This window comes from Ursus americanus, chromosome 14 (genome assembly GCF_024610735.1).
Source record: "Ursus americanus isolate L20-20 chromosome 14, mUrsAme1.1.p, whole genome shotgun sequence".
Lineage (NCBI taxonomy): Eukaryota > Metazoa > Chordata > Mammalia > Carnivora > Ursidae > Ursus > Ursus americanus.
Genome location: NC_142140.1, coordinates 16475993 through 16495333, shown reverse-complemented (window position 1 = coordinate 16495333; position 19341 = coordinate 16475993). Strand labels below are relative to the sequence as shown.

General features: G+C 36.5%; 1 protein-coding gene across 4 annotated transcripts in view; it reads left to right on the top strand.

The window, feature by feature from the left end:
* The window catches only part of CHL1 (cell adhesion molecule L1 like), a 205432-nt gene that overhangs the window by 183115 nt on the left and 2976 nt on the right, over nucleotides 1-19341 (top strand). For 3 of the 4 annotated variants that reach the window (XM_045808105.2, XM_087866851.1, XM_087866852.1), the window contains exons 19-27: nucleotides 712-782; nucleotides 4106-4328; nucleotides 5618-5733; nucleotides 5863-6067; nucleotides 6276-6398; nucleotides 9420-9599; nucleotides 12840-13001; nucleotides 13743-13874; nucleotides 16640-16712. In XM_045808105.2, the coding sequence (XP_045664061.1) occupies nucleotides 712-782; nucleotides 4106-4328; nucleotides 5618-5733; nucleotides 5863-6067; nucleotides 6276-6398; nucleotides 9420-9599; nucleotides 12840-13001; nucleotides 13743-13874; nucleotides 16640-16712 (1285 nt within the window). The remainder of the gene's footprint in view (nucleotides 1-711; nucleotides 783-4105; nucleotides 4329-5617; nucleotides 5734-5862; nucleotides 6068-6275; nucleotides 6399-9419; nucleotides 9600-12839; nucleotides 13002-13742; nucleotides 13875-16639; nucleotides 16713-19341) is intronic. The other variant, XM_087866853.1, reaches the window with a different exon arrangement.

The window sequence follows — 19341 nt, the reverse complement described above, 5'->3', positions numbered from 1 at the left end:
AAGAGCAGGTTTTAAATGAACATATCTATGGGGTGCCTGGGTGGCACAGCAGTTAAGCGTCTGCCTTCGGCTCAGGGCGTGATCCCAGCGTTATGGGATCGAGCCCCACATCAGGCTCCTCCGCTATGAGCCTGCTTCTTCCTCTCCCACTCCCCCTGCTTGTGTTCCCTCTCTCGCTGGCTGTCTCTATCTCTGTCGAATAAATAAATAAAATCTTTAAAAAAATAAAATGAAGATATCTAAAGTAAATCATCTACTTTCCATTGAATAATAATTGTATCACTTCATACATATGATTTTACTCCTTTAAATGAAATATATATTTAAAAGCTGCCTTATGTGAGATCATGCATGTGTTAGCTAGCTTTATGGTGGTAATCATTTTACGATATAGACACATAAATAGAATGTGTATCTGTATACTGGATACATATATACATACAGATATATACACACTTATACACACACACATATGAAATTATTACATTGTACACCTTAAACTTACACAGTGTTATATGTCAATTATATCTCAATAAAGCTGGTGAGAAAATAATTGCATTAAGTCTTTTTACAAACTGGGCCAGATAGAAATAAACAAATACAACCAAAGTTATTTAAAAATCTGTTTTTAGGGGGAGGTGGGATGATATGCTGATTTACCTATGGACCATAAAATTGGAAAAAGTAATCTCAATACTTATAATTTTTCAGCTCCAGACAAGAATCCACAAAACATAAGAGTTCAAGCCTCTCAACCCAAGGAAATGATAATAAAATGGGAGGTGTGTATTCTCTAATGTGTTATATACCACTTTGTGTTCTTTTTTTTTTTTTCCTTTCTTTTAGGTCTGCATGCTAAGTGTAATGATAGAAAAATATATATTTTTTAAGAACAAAGGTATAAGATTTGTATGTTTTATAAATATATTTCATTTGTATATTTTACAGATGATTGTGATTAGAATGTTATGAGATATAGTTAAACAGTGGTAAGTAATGTATGGAAGGTTATACAGGTTGATTTAGTTGCAATCCATTATCAGGTTCCTAGTATTTTTATAACTAATATTCTAAATCATCTTGTGTTCAAAAAATACTAAAAAACTTTCCTAAATTTTAGTACATGGTCTAATAAATATTATGCATATCAGAAGGATGTCTGTCAAATAATAGCCACTATTTATTAAGTACTATTAAGCATTTTGTATGCTCTTTTCTGAGAACAGCTTTGTCATTAATGCCTTTTTCTAGATATAGGAACTGAGGTCAGGGTAGTAGGCAATCTTGCCTGTCACCATACCACTAAAATACCACTAGAAAGCAACAAACCTACCGTAGGTATCTTTGGACTTCAAATTGCACTTTTTACCCCTTTATATATTTCTTTTTTTTTAAATTATGTTATATTAGTCACCATACAGTAGTACATCATTAGTTTTTGATTATATGTTTCTATTAAAGGTTATGAAATAGACTTTTGTCTTTGAATTTGGTGTAAAATTTGACATCTGCTCAGAGAACTTTAATTATTTTCAGTGTCATTTCTAAATTCCTTCTGTAACAGTGGGTAACTTTCTCCCCCCTCTATGTGGACATATTCATCAATAAATAATTTAACCTACTTGAAAGTAGATTACCATTCAGACATTTTGATTAATAATAGACTTCCAACATTAAATTCATTGAATTTTACATAAATGTAGGACATTTTTGAATGTATGAGGGAATATACTGATTTATTTCTAAACCTCTTTCGAGACATGATTTTGGGAAGAATTTTAGGATAAATAAAGTTTAGTCTGATTTTTTCACTCAACACTTTTGTATTAACACTAACCCATTATTCCACTTCAGTGAAATTAAGTTTTGCAAATTTAAAATTTGAAAAAAAAATTGGTAATACAGAGGATCTAAGTATATTCAAGAATATTATTTATTTCCTTGGATTTGTGGCCATACATAGTTGCTACCACCTTGTCTTCATAATTACTTAATTTATAATCTGAAATTACATTAATATCTTATTCTTGTAGAGTATCTGTCTTTTTCTCTCTTAAGTTCCCTACAATTTCCATAAGATAGATGATATAACTGGTTAGATGAAAATAATCATATGTAATTATCAGGTCAGTTCCTCAGAGAAGTACACCATGTTCCACCAACATCAGCTCATTAACCCTCACCACTCCTTCAGAAGGGAGACAGCAGCTGGATGGTATCAGCCATACATTTCATAGAGAGAAGCTGGGTCTCTCATTTCAATGACCTTACCCAGATGTCATGCCTTCAGTCAGTGATGAAAAGGGCACTCCCACCCCCACCTCTGCTTTTGCTCCTCTGGTCTGCTATCTTTGTTGGGGGCCTGTTTAAGAATTTGCCGTGGTTTTGTTGCCAGTTGTCTGAAAGCCAAATATAAACACTCCTGCTGCTTCTTCCAGAGTCTAGGCACTGAAAACCCTGGTAATTTAGATACGTTTTTCTTAAAAGTGTTACATATGGTGGCAGTTTATTTTAAAATTTGCAGGACAGCTTTATCAAATGTAGCTATTTTCCTTGGAACAAAACGTGTAAATTGAATAATTTTATTTGTACTCATTTATTATTGGTAGAGACTGAAGGAAATTGTAATTCCAGGTTGCAGTATGAAACTAAAAGCTTGTGCCCTGATTCATCTAGGCACTGCTAAAGCCCCTGGTGGATTTATATCTGTATGGTAGTAAAAATTATCTTGGTGCAAAACTTAGAATGCAAAGCATAAACAATGATTGTGAAATCTCAGAAAGGTTTGGTTTTGTTTTGATTTTTTTTTTCTCGTAGCTAATTTAAGTGTTCACCTTGGAGTTAGCATAGACTTGAAATTGTTTTGCTGATACAGCACTGCTTTCAACTTACTTCCAACCAATCCGTCTAAAAATATTTTAGTAAGTTAGACTGAATCAAGAAGAATGGCAAATTCTGAAAGAAAACATTGTATATGACATTGTTTTATTTATTTATTTTTGAGAGAGAAAGCAAACTGGGAGGATGGGCAGAGGGAGAGAGAGAATCTTAAGCAGGCTCCACGCCCCGAGCACAGAGCCTAGTGTGGGGCTCGCTCTCACAACTCTGAGATCATGACCTGAGCCAAAATCAAGAGCTTGATGCTTAACCAACTAAGCCACCCAGGCGCCCGGATATATATGACATTATTGAATCACTCATATATACAGACAAAATTACTTTTTATATAAGTGAACCTTATAATCTAGGACTTAAGTCACATTTTTATATAGCCTATATAATTGATTCATTTAAATGCATATTTCTATTTTTGAAATGAAACAGGTGATTAAATCACAATAATGTTTTTTTAATTAAAATATTGCTTGATTAAAAAAAACTAGACTGGAAATGACCAATCCCCTCTACTAAAAATTCCTCCACTAAATTTTCCTATATAGCAAAATAAAGTGTACGTAGGGATGGGGTTCGAGGGGGGCACTCTGTCTTAAAGAAATAGTCAAGAAGCTGGGGAATTATTTTATTAGAGAGAGGAGCTATATCTTCTAGGCACTAATATATAAACATATATATGCTTATTATCCAGAAATAAAGATTTACTCAATCTCCCTCTTTTGGAAGGCAGATGGAGAAGGATGGATGGAGTCAGGTGGAAAGAGTCTCAGTTCTCAGACTGAAAAGTCATGGGAAGTCCCTTTCACAACCATACAGTTCATGATCATGCACTTTTTGTATCTTCCAGTTCTTTGGGAGTAAAAAATAGAGTATAGAGGAAAGTGTAGACAAAAACAAAAATCCTCTGTGGAATTCCTTAGTAAAATTTTTCATATATGAACAGTGAGATTTAATCGCAAGGGGATAATCAAGGCATCTAAATTGTGGGCTTCTCACTACTTAGGGAGGTGAGGGACTGACTTTCAAACTTAAACTTACAGAAAGACAAAAATTTTCATAAGTGTTTCTAAACCAAACAGGGGGATTTAAAATCTTCCAAGACGGGATCCCTCTTTTGCAGTGTTCCTTACTGCCATTTAGAGTGGCTTGCCACCATCTCTGACTCAGCATATCCGCGATCACACTAGATGAGTCTTGCCTTTTGTCTTAGCCCTTGAAATCCATGGAGCAGAATGGACCAGGACTGGAGTATAGAGTGAGCTGGAAGCCACAGGGAGCCCCCGTGGAGTGGGAAGAAGAAACAGTTACAAACCATACGTTGCGGGTGATGACGCCTACTGTCTATGCGCCTTATGATGTCCAAGTCCAAGCCATCAATCACCTTGGCTCTGGCCCGGAGCCTCAGTCAGTGATTCTCTATTCTGGAGAAGACTGTAAGTGATGCGCCTGAAATGGCTAAGCGCTACAAGAGCGATTTCTTTCAAGTATATTGCATTTCTGTTGATGACCATTTCTGAGCAACTACTGCATGCAAAGAGGATGTACTAGGTGTGGGAGATAAAAAGAAATATAGTGCATGGTTCCTACTTTAAGGTTGACTGCAGGATAGCTGATCACTGTAGAGTGGTAAGGTATGATGTTAAAAGTTCTAATTTTATTCAATTTTCCAGTAAAGCTTTTACTATATTAGAAATCAAAGACCAGTACTCATCACTGCAATCAGCTAAGCAGCATAACTGTCATAAGGTTTCCAGTTACATTTGTCCTTACTTGTCAAAGAGACTTCCTAACAGCCACCTGCTGCAATACCCTGGCCTCAGTTGTATTTTTGGAACCTTCCAAATGCAGATGAGATACAGACCTAGATTTGTCTATAGAATTACAAACACACATGCACACACACACACACACACACACTCTATTTTGAGGTATTAGTGATATGCTCATTATTAAATTCTTATACCATAATAACTGCTACAAGTAGATTATTAAAAAAAAGGAAGGATGGTGTATTCCATGTCACTACACAGGAATTACTCTCATTGTTCTTCCAGTATCCAGAGTAATATTTTGATTCAAGAATGGAAAAAAGTTGAGAATGTGAAATGACTAACTCCTTATTCACCTATCTAAATTCTTCTACCCAAATAAAATTATACTGGGCATATCACTGTGAGCTAAGATATTATTAGTCTTGGCTTCTCTGCATTTGGTTTATTCCTCTGTAGTTAGTTCCTCTATAGAATGGGGATAATAATACCATGTTATAGGGTTGTTCTAAGGATTATGTGAGCCAGTCCAGTGAGCCAGTCCCTTAGAACAGTGCCTACACATAGCCTATGTTCAGTTAATGTTAGCTGTTGTTATTAATGACTGATCAAACTCTCAAGTAATTTTAGTTATATTGTTTAGTTCCTCTGCTTCTAAAGGCAAGATACCCACAGAGTATTTCACTGGCCACTGGTTCCAGTTTCACTACCCACGCTGTATCCTCCTGGAGAGCTGCATTTCTCAGTGTGGTGTAGGCTATCTTCTTCTCCTAGAAACCTATTTGGACTCTGAAACTCCTCTGTAATGAGAAACTCTCTTGGTTCCATTAGGAATCCATTTCATAAGAATGCCTTGCTCAGATTAAGCAATATGAAAAATCACCGTTTGAAAAGGATCCTAATAATCACATTTGAGGGTTACTGAAAGCTCATCATTCTTATATGCTTAACAGATCCTGATACAGCTCCAGTGATCCATGGGGTGGACGTTATAAACAGCACATTAGTTAAAGTTACCTGGTCAACAATTCCGAAGGACAGAGTGCATGGACATCTGAAAGGATACCAGGTTTTTATCATAGATTTTCTTGTTGTTGAATTAATATCTTAAATGCAAATGAGAACTGATCTTAGAAGAAGCTAGAAGAGAATCTGCCACCGTGGTTGGTATGTTAAAGGGTTCCTATTTCTATTGCAGATAAATTGGTGGAAAACAAAAAGTTTGTTGGATGGAAGAACACATCCCAAAGAAGTAAACATTCTGAGATTTTCAGGACAAAGAAACTATGGAATGGTTCCTTCTCTGGATGCCTTTAGTGAATTTCACTTAACAGTCTTAGCCTATAATTCCAAAGGAGCTGGTCCAGAGAGTGAGCCTTATATATTTCAAACACCAGAAGGAGGTAAGCATAACAGTGAAGAATAATGCCAACAATGGGAATTAGCCAATGGCCAAATTAAACATTTACCTCCTTATTAGTAGTTAAGCAATATGTACTTCATATGAGTTAGCTTCTCAATTTCTACAAAAAACTGGAATCTAATGGAGCTTCTTTTTTTAAAGAAATTTACCAATTTATGAGTGTATCTTCTTGGTCTTATGTTTTCTAGTACCTGAACAACCAGCTTTTCTCAAGGTCATCAAAGTTGATAAAGATACTGCCACTTTAACCTGGGGACTACCTAAAAAATTGAATGGAAATTTAACTGGCTATCTATTACAGTATCAGATAAGTAAGTAGATATCTGAATTGAATTCACCTATTTTTTTAAATATTTATTTATTTATTTGAGAGAGAAGAGAGCATGAGCAGAAGGGGCAGAGGGAGGGAGAGAGAGAATCCCAGGCAGACACCATGCAGAGCGCAGAGCCCGATGTAGGACTGGCTCCCATGACCCATGAGATCACAACCTGAGCTGAAACCAAGAGTTGGTTGCTCAACCGACTGAGCCATCCGGTGCCCTGAATCCACCTGCTAATATTTCATTTTTGGTTGAGTATTTGGTTTTTTCTACTGAGATTCTGATGATCACAGTTTGCAAGCTGGCATACTTCCTTACAACAAAGGGGTCTGTAAATCAGCTTGCAGACCAAATCCAGCCTGCTGCCTGTTCTCATAAACAGGCCATACTTGCCATTTACATTTGTCCGTGGCTGCCTTCTCAGGACTGTGGCCACAGCTCAGTAGCTGTAACAGAGATTGTGTGGCTCACAAAGGCTGAAAGATTTACAGTCTAGTTCTTTTCAGAAAGGTTTGGCAATCCCTGTTTTAGAAGAAAAGTCAGTAGGTCCCGGAAGACATATGTTTAATACTTACCTATGAGAGACCTTGAGATTTAAGAAACATGCCAAAGAAGAGAGTATGTAAATGATGTCATGGAGATTCGAAGTGCACGTAACTTCCACTCTGCACTGCCTCTTTGGCTCTGATACGTGCTTCTGGTCTCAACCCTAAATGTACTTCAGTTTGTAGAACCCTCTGCGGGGAGCCTGCTGGTGTAAGCAGGTTGTTTTGAGAACATTGAAGAGTTGTCTTTGGACCGTTACTCGGAATGGACTCTGCTCTTGTGCCACTATGCCATTTGGTTGGAAACAACATGTTTAGAGGAAATCAAGTCATTTTTAATCACAGTGCCTTCCATGTCTAACAGTCTTAACATCTAAGCATCATCTCAGTATGGAAATTAGGGAGCTGAAATCATAGAAAATTTTAGACTTTGAGGACATGAATTCCAAATAGCGGAAACACTAGGACTACTCTACTTGCAAAAGCCACCTTGATGATAGAGCTGATATGCTGCTCTGCCTCCATGTAGTTCAAAGCTTGGGGCAATCCAGGTCATGTACGAGTTTTGGCTCCTGATGGCCTGTCTGGTTTGAGCCATATGATTAGATAGATACAGGCGAAATCCCAATGGAGGTGGCACTTGAGCATTTTTGAGTGTTTGCTCTGTAGCAAGATCAGTACTAAGTGCTCTCCCTGTATTTTTTCATTAAAATAAAAAATCTATGAGGGATGTATTTTTCACTATTTTGCAGATGTGAGAATTGAGGCATATAGAGTTCACTTATGTAGAGCCATGTAGTAAAATAAATATTAAGCAAGATTCAAACCTAAATCAGTTTTATTCTCTATGCTGAGCTCTTAAGCCTATAGTATTCCATGAACTGGTTTTCAAGTATGTAGAAAGCACTGAAGAAATATATGAAGACTTTTTAAATGTTAATTTGTTTAGTAAAGCTATGATTTTTCTTTATCCTAACAGTAAAGAAACTCAATGTTAATTAAATTCCAACCTTTGTGTTGATCTTATGTAAGATTTAAATTATTTTAAAGACCAGTTCTTAGAACATAAAGAAAAAAATCTGGAACGTTAACAATGGCAGTGATTAATGTACTGCTTAATCTATGGATTTTTTGATAAAATGACATAATTGTGTATTTATTTTGCTTTCTATTAAGTGATGGAAATATTTTTTTAAAAATTTATCTCTTTCTTTAAAGATTTTTAAATATTTGAGAGAGAGTGAGCACGTGAGAGAGAGCACAAGAGAGAGCCTGAGTGGGGGGAGGGTCAGAGGGAGAAGCAGACTCCCAGCTGAGCAGGGAGCCCTGATGCTGGGCTTGATACCAGGACCCTGAGATCATGACCTGAGATGGTGAAGGCAGACGTTTAACCAACTGGGTCACCAGGTGCCCCGATAATTTATCTCTTTTTGTTGCTTTGTATGTTCTAAACAGTTGTTGTGTGTCTGAGAGTTCTCTGTATAGTTCTCTCAATTTATGATTATTGTAGTTTTTCAGTCGACTTTGGGTATTTTATAGGAATGCTCTCAAATTTGTAAAAGAGTAATATTTCTTTCTAATTTCCAACATTTGGATCTTTCATTTGTTCATCTTTCATTTTTGATCTAATTGCATTAGGTAGACCAAGGAAGGCATTTTTATGTTAAGAGTAAATGTTTATTTGCTTGCTTGTTTGTTTGTTTGTTTATCTGTGTGATATCTTGGACTGAGAGTCAAGAGGATTTATTCTAGCCCTTCCCTTGCCACTAATGGCTGCACAATTTTGGCATGTGTTTCATTTCTTGGACTCTTCTTCGGTAATCTTAGAATACACTGCGCTCTTGCACAAATCCCATAGTCTTGCTGGTTGCAAATTCTTTGAAAGGCACGATCTAATTCATCTTCTTTGTGATTAGCACTTGTCATAGTACTTAGTATATAGTCGACATTTTTAAATATGTAATTTATTAATCAGTTTATTGATTCTATATATATTAAGTACATTTGGTACTTCAAATTGAGCCAGAAACCATAGAAGACACAAATTATTGTCCAGATTATTACACTAAAAGATTAAAAGTGAAGGATACAATGAAAATATAATACAGGGGGAAAGTCCATCATTTTTAATAGTTATGATGAAGGTGGAGCTCCAGTATGCCTTGGTGATTAAGAAGATGGGCTCTGGAGTGAAAAAAGTCTGGTTTGGATTCAAATTTGGTTGGCCAGTTACTGGCTCTTAATTTAGGGAAAGTGTTTATTCTTGCTAGACCTCAATTTTTCCATGTATGGTATTGTAATAAAATTATGTCTACATCATAGAATTGAGTAAGTTGATGTCTGTGAATAATTACGGGAGCGCCTTGCGTACCACAAGCATACACAGATTCAAAGATAAGGGCCAACATAACTTGAACTGTTAAGGCTGTGAAATCTGAGGCATTGTTGTTCATGTTTATTTCTTTAGTAAATGACACCTATGAACTTGGAGAACTGAATGATATTAACATTACAACTCCATCGAAGCCCAGCTGGCGTCTCTCAAACCTCAATGCAACCACCAAGTACAAATTCTACTTGAGGGCTTGCACTTCAAAGGGCTGCGGAAAACCAATCACCGAGGAAAGCTCCACGTTAGGAGAAGGGAGTAAGTGCAGGAGGCTTCTGATGCTGTTTTTTAACCTGCTCTGAAGGGACTGTACCAAGCTAGTCATTGTAAATTGGAAATGACTGTGATCTCAATCTGTCTGACCTTTTGTTTTCCGCTGATACAGATACAGAATTTATTTCTCTTGTTTGTAAAGGTCACATTGACTCAATTTATGGATTTCTACCCACCAGCAATGAAAATATAGCCTCAGCGTATGTAAGGTCAGGAACTATAATTTTACTTAATTAAAATAGGAGTACGTAAGTTCATGAAGTTTTCATAAGGTTACTAGAGGGGTATTTTTCTTTTGGAAGTGTTTTCATACAGAAAAAGATTTGCCTCTTGCCCTGGTCGACGTTTTATAACAATGATCTAATACATTTCACTTCCATGTCTTGGTTTATACACACACACACACACACACACACACTGATTTATGTATCAATTTTATTTTACTGTTTACTGGTTGATGCCAAATACTGGCTGGAAATGGCCTATCAGCCTCTGGTTTAATTTGTATAATTCTTTAGATTCAATTGCACTTTTCGTTTTTTTTTTTTTTTCCAACCTAGACCTATTTTCCTTCCCAAATTATTTCGATAATTATGATTTTAGCAATGTTCTTGCTAAACTTAAAAGGAGAGAAATTAAGAAGGCAGAGCATAAAAAGGAAATGAATCAGAGCAACTGTTGCACACACTAATAAGTTAAAAAAGAGGGCTTTTGATCACGGTTGGATTGAAGTTGATCAGACCTAGAAGGATATTTGAGGACGGGAACAAGGAGAAGGAGACGGCAAAAAGGCAAATAGAATCATTGCTCATCATGTACTATGTGTCAGACACTGCCCTGGATGGGTTTCTACATTTTAGATTAGAAAAAAGACCAAGTCACTGGAAAAAGAAAATAGTAATGAGAAAAACTAAGCTGTAACTTATAAGATATGTATATTATAAAATATATTCAAGTATATGTGAATCACTGTCAAATCAGTGTTTGTGTGTGAATGGTTATGCTCTGAACTTTACTGTTTCTCCTTCTTATTGTCCCTACTGTATCTGCCTAATGAAGGCTTTATGTTTTCCTCAGATACCCTAAATACTCAGAACTCCCCTTTATGGGAAAAGTATGTACACTCAAAAGAGTTTCTTCCAAGAAACCCACACATTATTCCCAAGGACAAATAAGACACCAAGTGAAATGAAGAACTCACTTACCTACTCAAAAGAGAGATTTAAAGATGATTATTGAAAACTTTTTAGTAACAAAAAGGATCTTATTTCTCAAGAGTTCAAAGTGGCATCAAGTGTTCAATACAAAGAAAAGAAGTCAGAATAGTAGTAATCTAAATATGCAACTTCTGTATTTTTCAAAACAGAGTTCAAGGCATGGAAAGGGTTGCTATTTTGTTAGAACCAAGACCATAATATGCATGAGATATGCTAATCCCATTATTGCTAATTTGCAGCAGGCAAGAAAAAAAACACTCATAAAGTTCTCTTACAGTAGTTACAGTTACCATATGCATATATGGAAGTATTTAGAAAATCTCGGTCTGGTCGCCTTCATGTTGGAAAAAAATGTTTTTAGCAGATGGAAAATGCTGTTTGTGTGGTTTTATAAATGATGCTGCATCTTTGAGTATCTCTCAGCATATTTCTTCACTGCCCTATGTCTCAGGAATTTGAAAATGTTCCTTACTAGTAGTATGTTTGTGGTCTTTTTTAGGATTCTGCATTTTCAGCTCCTGCCCCTTCCCCCGTTGATACTGATTCCTCTTCTGTAGGCATATCTTGCCATATTTACAGGAAAGGAACTATAATCTCTTTTGCCACTGGATTTCAGCATGATCTTTGGAAAAGAAAAAATACATATAGATTTTCACGGAGGAGATAAATCTTGATATCACTAAACGCTCTAGAAATAACTTTTGCACAAGTTGGAATCTATTTCTGTGTATCTTTCTTCTCCTTGCTCTGCCTAGATAGCGCATTTTAAGGTCATCTGACATTTATTCAGAAAATAGGATTTGATACACAAGCATTTTTTTTTTTTTTTCTGATTATTTTCTGAATGTCAGTCTGATTTTCAGGTGACTCACATTCCATAGTCTCAGAGGGGGAAGATGATGGCGCTAGTCAGAAATATTTGTGTCATTGCTGGTTTGAACAAAACACTTGCTTTGCTCTATTTTTCAAAAGCTTGCTCTACTTAATGTTATACTAATATTTCTCTTTTTCAAAGTCAAAATTAATTGTGGTCTACCTCAGTGGTGCTCAATCTTAAAGGCTTTGCTCAACTAATATAGTTGGCCTTATTTCTCCTGTGGTGACATTTTTTAATGAAGCCCTTTTGTTATCAGTAACTATATCACCAATTTCTAATGTGTGACATATACCCATTTGACACAGAGTTTCATAACTTTTAATATCCTCAACATGGAATATATTTATTTTCAGTGTAAATTATTAACATTTTCTGGTTTACATTTATTATGTTGATTCTCAGCAAAACCATGGATCAAATACAAAAATATTTTACATATTTTATTACAACATCAGAAATTAAATGTATATTTAATTACACTTGACTCATTTTTATCTGCTACTATGAGATTCTACAATTAATATATTGATATATTCGTGTTTCTTTGTCTCATAACATTTTAAAATTCTCAGTGCATTTCATTTAAATGTACCTATAAGCCTGCTTATTGTTTCTACAAATTTCAAGTATTTAATATATGACAATGTTATACTATTCCATCAATATTTATAGAAGACCAAGACAAGAAAAAGTAATATATATTTAAACCTATAATGTCATTTGCTTTCAAAAATAAGCCAGAATGGCCATGTTCAGTTTCCTGCTAGGTCTGTGAAAGTTCCAATTGCACAAAATGACATCGTATAATTTTTTGAAGTCTGTGTTTGGTTTTTGAACCATTCATGTGACCGGGCAGATTTTTAGTACCATTTCATCAACAAGTACATTATCTTTAAAGGACATGAATTAAGTTCATTTCATTTCCTCAATTTCAGCATATTAAGAAAGAAAACATTGAAATGTTGATTTTCTTGATCTCCCCATCATTCAACAACTATCCGCGAAAAAAATGCTACAAAGGGCTCTCCTCTCAAATAACAGTTTTTTGTTTTGTTGTGTCTTGTTTTTACTTTTCATGTCCTGCTTTTCAATGATTACAATTTATATGATTTAACTGTGTACATTTCTTAGGTAAAAGTATCGGGAAGATATCAGAAGGAGTCAATCTTACTCAAAAGACTCACCCAGTAGAGGTATTTGAGCCGGGAGCTGAGCATATAGTTCGCCTATTGACTAAGAATTGGGTTGATAACAATAGCATTTTTGAAGATGTAATTGAGACAAGAGGGAGAGGTGAGACATGAGATTGTATGTGGGGCATGTTCGACAATCAATCTGCTTTGTAGATTAATTTTACATACTTCCTGTGTTAAAGATAAAAATATGGGGTACATTAGTTACAAAGATAACAGTTTCAGTTTGCTTTGGCATAGCATTTTTTATTATTATGTTCAGTTAGCCAACGTGTAGTGCATCATTAGTTTCTGATGTAGCGTTCAACAATTCAGTAGTTGCGTATAACACCCAGTGCTCATCACAGCATTTTAAAATTATCAAAATGAAAAATCTTCCACAAAGAGCCAACGTAGTCTTTCTTGTTTTTGTCGGTTGACTAAAAAAATATCTCCAGCCAATTAACACGTGTTAATAACAAAAACTAAACAGAAAACCAAGACAGAATAAAACCCGCAGAAACTCCACTGCAATCTGCATATAACCAAGGCAGCTTGTGCTTCTGCTTTGCTTGGGCTGCTTCTGTGTTTCACTTGCTCTGCCTCCACTATCCCTTTTTGGTTTTCATCCTCAGAGTCAAATGCTACTTGAGAGGGCCCTTTCTAAATACAGGATGGACGATTTATCAGTATTCTTCCAATGAACTGTCCTTTAAATCACATTCCCTCTAGGGTCACTGAAAGGGAAAATAAAATGGATTCTATTTTGTATGTTTAAAAATGATGTTTCATTTCCCCAAAGGGGGCATAATCCCAAAGACTGTTTCTAGCATTCAACGTGTGACTTCTCTTTGCACAACAGAATACGCTGGTTTATATGACGACATCTCCACTCAAGGCTGGTTTATTGGATTGATGTGTGCGATTGCTCTTCTCACACTAATACTGTTAACTGTTTGCTTTGTGAAGAGGAACAGAGGTGGAAAGTACTCAGGTAAAGCTGTTTCTTAATTGAGTAATATACTTCCAGTTTATTAAATAGTATTTTCTAGGATGCATTCTTCAGAGACATCTTTTATTTTTTAAATTACACATTTAAGCCAAATTTATGGTAGCACAAGAGGTATGCAATATACTGAGAGGAAAAAAAAAAAAAACCTACATTAACTAACCAAAGGATGTACGTTCTAGAATATTATTTTCAAGTGGTTACTAGTTTCTAATGAGGCTTGTAATACTTCCAGCCTTCTATCTTCTGTCTGTAAAATATCAGAGATGTTAAGAACACTAATCACTAAACTACACACACATATTTTAACATCTTAAGAGGAAAGGACCTTGTCCTTGACAGCATGCCTTGTCATGTATTTGTGACCCAGAGAATGTTTGCACTAGTACCTTCTGATAGTACTGGCTCCACTAGTCAGCTTTACTAGAGTTAACCATTGCTGGGAATGCATTTTTTATTACCATGACATATATTAGATACACTGCCTCCTGAATTAATGTACATAAAATAGAAATAAAAACCATCACAGTTAATGTGACAGTTGGCTTTAGGGGCGCCTGGGTGGCACAGCGGTTAAGCGTCTGCCTTCAGCTCAGGGCGTGATCCCGGCGTTGTGGGATCGAGCCCCACATCAGGCTCTTCCACTATGAGCCTGCTTCTTCCTCTCCCACTCCCCCTGCTTGTGTTCCCTCTCTCGCTGGCTGTCTCTATCTCTGTCGAATAAATAAATAAAATCTTAAAAAAAAAAAAAAAACAGTTGGCTTTAATTCAACTTCCAAATTTATCTTTTTCAGATATACATACTGTGTTGTTGCTATTATTATTGTTATTGCTTAGTGTTCAAGATGCTTTTATATAAGGGGAAATTTAGATCTCACTGCTATTAGTTTGATGATGTTCAGATTAGTAAGAAGTTCTTTTATTGGCTTATTATCCATTTAGCAAATATTTATTGGGACTCTGTATATTGAATAATCAAAGAGCATGATTTTTAAATTTTTGTAACATCGATGCAATTTATGCATGGAAATTTATGCAATAATGAACTCTTTTTTTTTTTCTACGAGAACTGAATTATTATGTATTGGATTTACAATGATTAATGAATGTCCCAGTTAGTTAACTGGAAAATTTGAAGACATATAGCGTTCCTTTTTGAGTATCCCCAACAAATAGTCACTTGTGAAGTATGACCCTCTCCAAATTCTAACGATGGAAAAGAAAAAAAGTCAGCATTTCACATTATAGGACAACTAAAAGAATCTCTTAGGTCTCTGCAAGTAGTAGTAAAAGGTGTCATGAAGAAGGATTGTTACAGGGTTGCTGGGTTCGTCTCATGGAGTCAAAGAATGAATCTTGAGGCACAAGCGGGTGAAGTAAACTGAAAGTTTATTAAGTGAAGGTGAGAGCAGAAAGGAAAGTAAAGCTCTCCAGAGTGAGGGGTCCCGAACGGGTTGCCGCTGAGAACTTTTAGCGGCAGTCTTTTATGGAGAACTGCCTGGGAAGCTTGTGGCCTCGAGAGTCTTGTGCCATCTTGGTTTGTTCCCTTATCTTTTGTTCCGCTCTGTCTCAGCAACCACTTGCCAGGAATAGTTTCAGAGCCTAGTCAGGGGAGACAGGGGCCTCCTGTCTCCCCTCCCTGTCTGTACCTTAACCCTTTCCCTATTCATGGGACAGGACCTGTGGGCAGAAAGAGCTATACTGGGATTGTGAGGAGTGACTGATTGTATACTTTTTAGCTTGTGGGAGTTAGGGATAGCGCACACATCCAAGGACTCTGGAGGCAAGGCTTTCAGGACCTTGAGGGACCAGCTGCTGCCAAGATAGCATTACTTTTAAACATTAAGGCACTAAGGCAGCCACAAGTTCCTTGAGGAAGGTCATGTTCTGCATGTTTAAGGTATCTATCAGTGGGCTGTAAGCTCTAAGGAGATTTTAATGTAAGCTGCATTTCTTTTGCCTTTGTTTCCCACATCAGGATTTTTTTTTTTAAGACTCTATTTTGAGAGAGTGAGTGAGCAAGTGAGAGAGCACCAGCAGGGGGAGGGGCAGAGGGAGAGAGAGGGAGAAGCAGACACTCTGTTGAGGAGGGAGCCCATCACAAGGCTCCATCCCAGGACCCTGGGATCATGACCTGAGCTGAAGGCTCTGACTAAGCAACCCAGGCGCCCTCCACATCAGGATTTTTGAGTTTTCCTGATAAAGTGTAATAAGAGCCCCCTGGTCCTCTGTCCCACTATTTGGAATAAATCAAATTTAAAATGTCACCATAGACCTGAATATTCTGATTTTTGAGGCAGTTATGAGTAAGAGAGAGCGGAACCACCAAATGGTTGACTCTTAATCACCCTAGCTTAGTGATATAGATCTGGCATGAGCCTATGACATCTTCAAAAAGTTTTGGATGGTAAAAAGTGTATCTAGTAATTTGGTCTCCATTAAGAAACCATAACTAAGTTTGACTCTTCCCGTAAGACTTGTTGCCCACACAATACTGAGCAGCCCCATGATCTGCAACATGCTGTAATTCTGATGACAGATCAGGAGAAGCCAGGAGATCTTTTTTCCCTTTTTTTGCTTAAACAAAGAGGTAATTGGTGGATTGTGGATAGAACCATAAAAAAAAAAAAAATGACTTACTAGTATCAAAAAGCTGGAGCAATGCTGTTCTCATTAATTATCCATCTTTAACAACACTGTTAATATGTCTTTAAAAATTATTTGTATTACTTTCCCTATTTGTTTTTTAGTGAAAGAAAAGGAAGATCTACATCCAGATCCAGAAGTTCAGTCAGTAAAAGATGAAACCTTTGGTGAATACAGGTAAATGGTGTTCCATTTTAAAATGTATCAAAACACATACTCATCAGGTTATAAGCTTAAAAAGGCAAAAGCAAACAAGTATTTATTCTTCAAATAAAGGTTACACTACTATATTGTAATGCCTTTTTAAAGACCAGTTTGCAAAAATAGGGCCTGCTTATGAGATAGCAACTGACCTCCAGGTGCAGGGGTATGTGTAACCTCACTCTAGGGAGATGTGTGTGCTGGGAGACTTTTCTGAAAGCTCTGTGTGCTATGCAAAAGGACGCTATTTCACTATTTTTATTTAGAGTGAATATCTATTTGGAGTATTAAAACATCCTGAAGTCTTCAGCATGGCCATTATGGGTCCAGGTTGCATGCAATTTATATCCGTAAACATGTATTCTGTTCACCTACTGTCTAGACTCACAAAGGTAAGTTACATACAGATCCTGTCCTCAGGAGGAACCTAGTCTGCAGAGGAAGAAAACTTCCCTCTGCAAAATCACTGTAATTAGGTAAAGAGAATAAGAGAGCAAAAAGGGGAGTGGCTCTGTCTGCCTTGAAGGGATGCTGATAAAGGATCCCATCCAAAGAGATAAGATAGGCTGTAAAGAATGAAATGGATTGTGTTAATGTTAACCACTGGGTGGAATATGACCAAACTTCAGGCAGAGAAGAGTGCCATTCCTGGGAGGAATGGGGGGGGGGGCATCTGGAGGAGGGGTGTAGCTCTTGAGGTTGCATTCAACTTCCCATTCTCCTGTCACTGCTCACCATCTTCCCCCTTCCACCACCTTAGCCTTTCCTGTTTGGGATGTCATTGTTTTCCATCAGGTCCTCTGTATACTAGAGAGCTTGCAACGCCCGGGCTTATACAGCCTTTAGCACACAGGAGGCCAGAATTCATATGGGAAAGAGACCTGATTGCCTCTAACTGGCCCATCCCTGCATCCAATACTATAGTCAATGACACAGAGCATTATGACGAGCTGTTCTGGGTTAACTGATGTAGGCTTAACCTCATTACAGGCTCTACTTTGTTCTATACTAATTCTTCTTTTTTCCACTTAATGAAAGCTCTCTTTACATTTTTAGATTTCTTGATTAAGTTCTTTCCAGAAGGATCATTAGAGGGAGAAGAAGGAAGGAAAGAGGTGCGAGAAAAAGGGAGAGAAGGAAAAAGGAAGGGAAGACGACAGAGAGAGAGAAACTTGGAACTTTACAAATTTATAAATTGTGGTTCAGATTCCATGAGGCAAGAATCATTAGAGGCCCATGGCAACTTTTCAAAATATATTTGAAAGATATTAATAGTTCAGTTTTATAAGCAAGAAAACTATGATAATGCCTTGTTCAAAAACTCATTCCCCCACACCCTGCTGCCTCTTTAAAAAAGATAGCTAAAATCATCCCCTGCACTATTTCACCTGGCATCCCATTAATATAATTATTTATTAGTAATTTAATTAATCTCCTTAATCCCTTAATGTTTTCCATCATCTTTTCCCAAAACTATGTGTTCATCCAGAAAATTATCTAATCTCCAGGTATCCCAGTGAGAACTGGATGCTGTTCTCACTCATGACATGAATTGTTAACCTTCCAGCTTCTGGTAATAGTTTCTTCACTACTTGATGCCTGGTCCCTAAGTTAATGCCACATTTCTGTTGTTGTTTTTGTTTTGTGTTTCTGTAACTGTAAGCATCCCACTTCAGGAGCCAACTACTCTGTGAGTCAGGATAGCCTGGGTTATGCTGCTGTCAAAAACAACTCCAGAATCTTTTTCTTTCTCAAGTTATGTGTCCAACACAGGTGGCTCCATTCATCTTGATCACTTAGGAGCACTGGCTAGGAGATGAGCATCCAGCAGCACCACAGGCGGAGAAATAGAACATAGCAAACTGAGCACGGGCTCTAAAGTGACACATGCCACCTTTGCTCACTTTTCTTTGGCCAAAACAAGTCACATGACAATGTGTAAGTCAGGAAAGGCAGAGAAATGCCACCCTGTCCTGCTCCCAGGAAGCTGAGAGATGGACCTATTTGATGAACAACACTGATTACCAAAAACTATACAGTGCTAATCACATTCTAATTTTATATATATATATATATATATATATATATATATATATATATATATATATATAAAAATATATATATTTATATTTTTTTTACCAAATTCATCCTTTTTAAAATTTTCTAAAAGCATTTAATTTGGTGTACAGATTTATAGTGTGATAGCTGTTAGTAATTAAAAACAAATCTTGATCCAGAAATTTAGATCATATTTTATAGCTATTTTACTAACTCAAGAGTTATTTTTTTTTTTTTTTGAAGAATAAACCCAAACCAAATACTGTAGTATTTAGGTTCTAAAAATGCCAGCCATCTTTTAAAAAATTCAACAAACTTAAGTTTATAAACTATATTAAAGAAAGTTCTTCAGTTACCAGAAACAGAATTTGACTGATTACCATAATCAAAAGAAAAATTTGGGGAAGGATTTAGGGGTACGTACAGGATCAAAGGTAAAGACAAAAGATCAAGACCTGATGACTGGGAGTTCCAAAAATTCATGAACTCAGAGGAATAACATTATCCTCAATGTAGGTCACCAGACTGAATGTCTGCATGTCTCAAA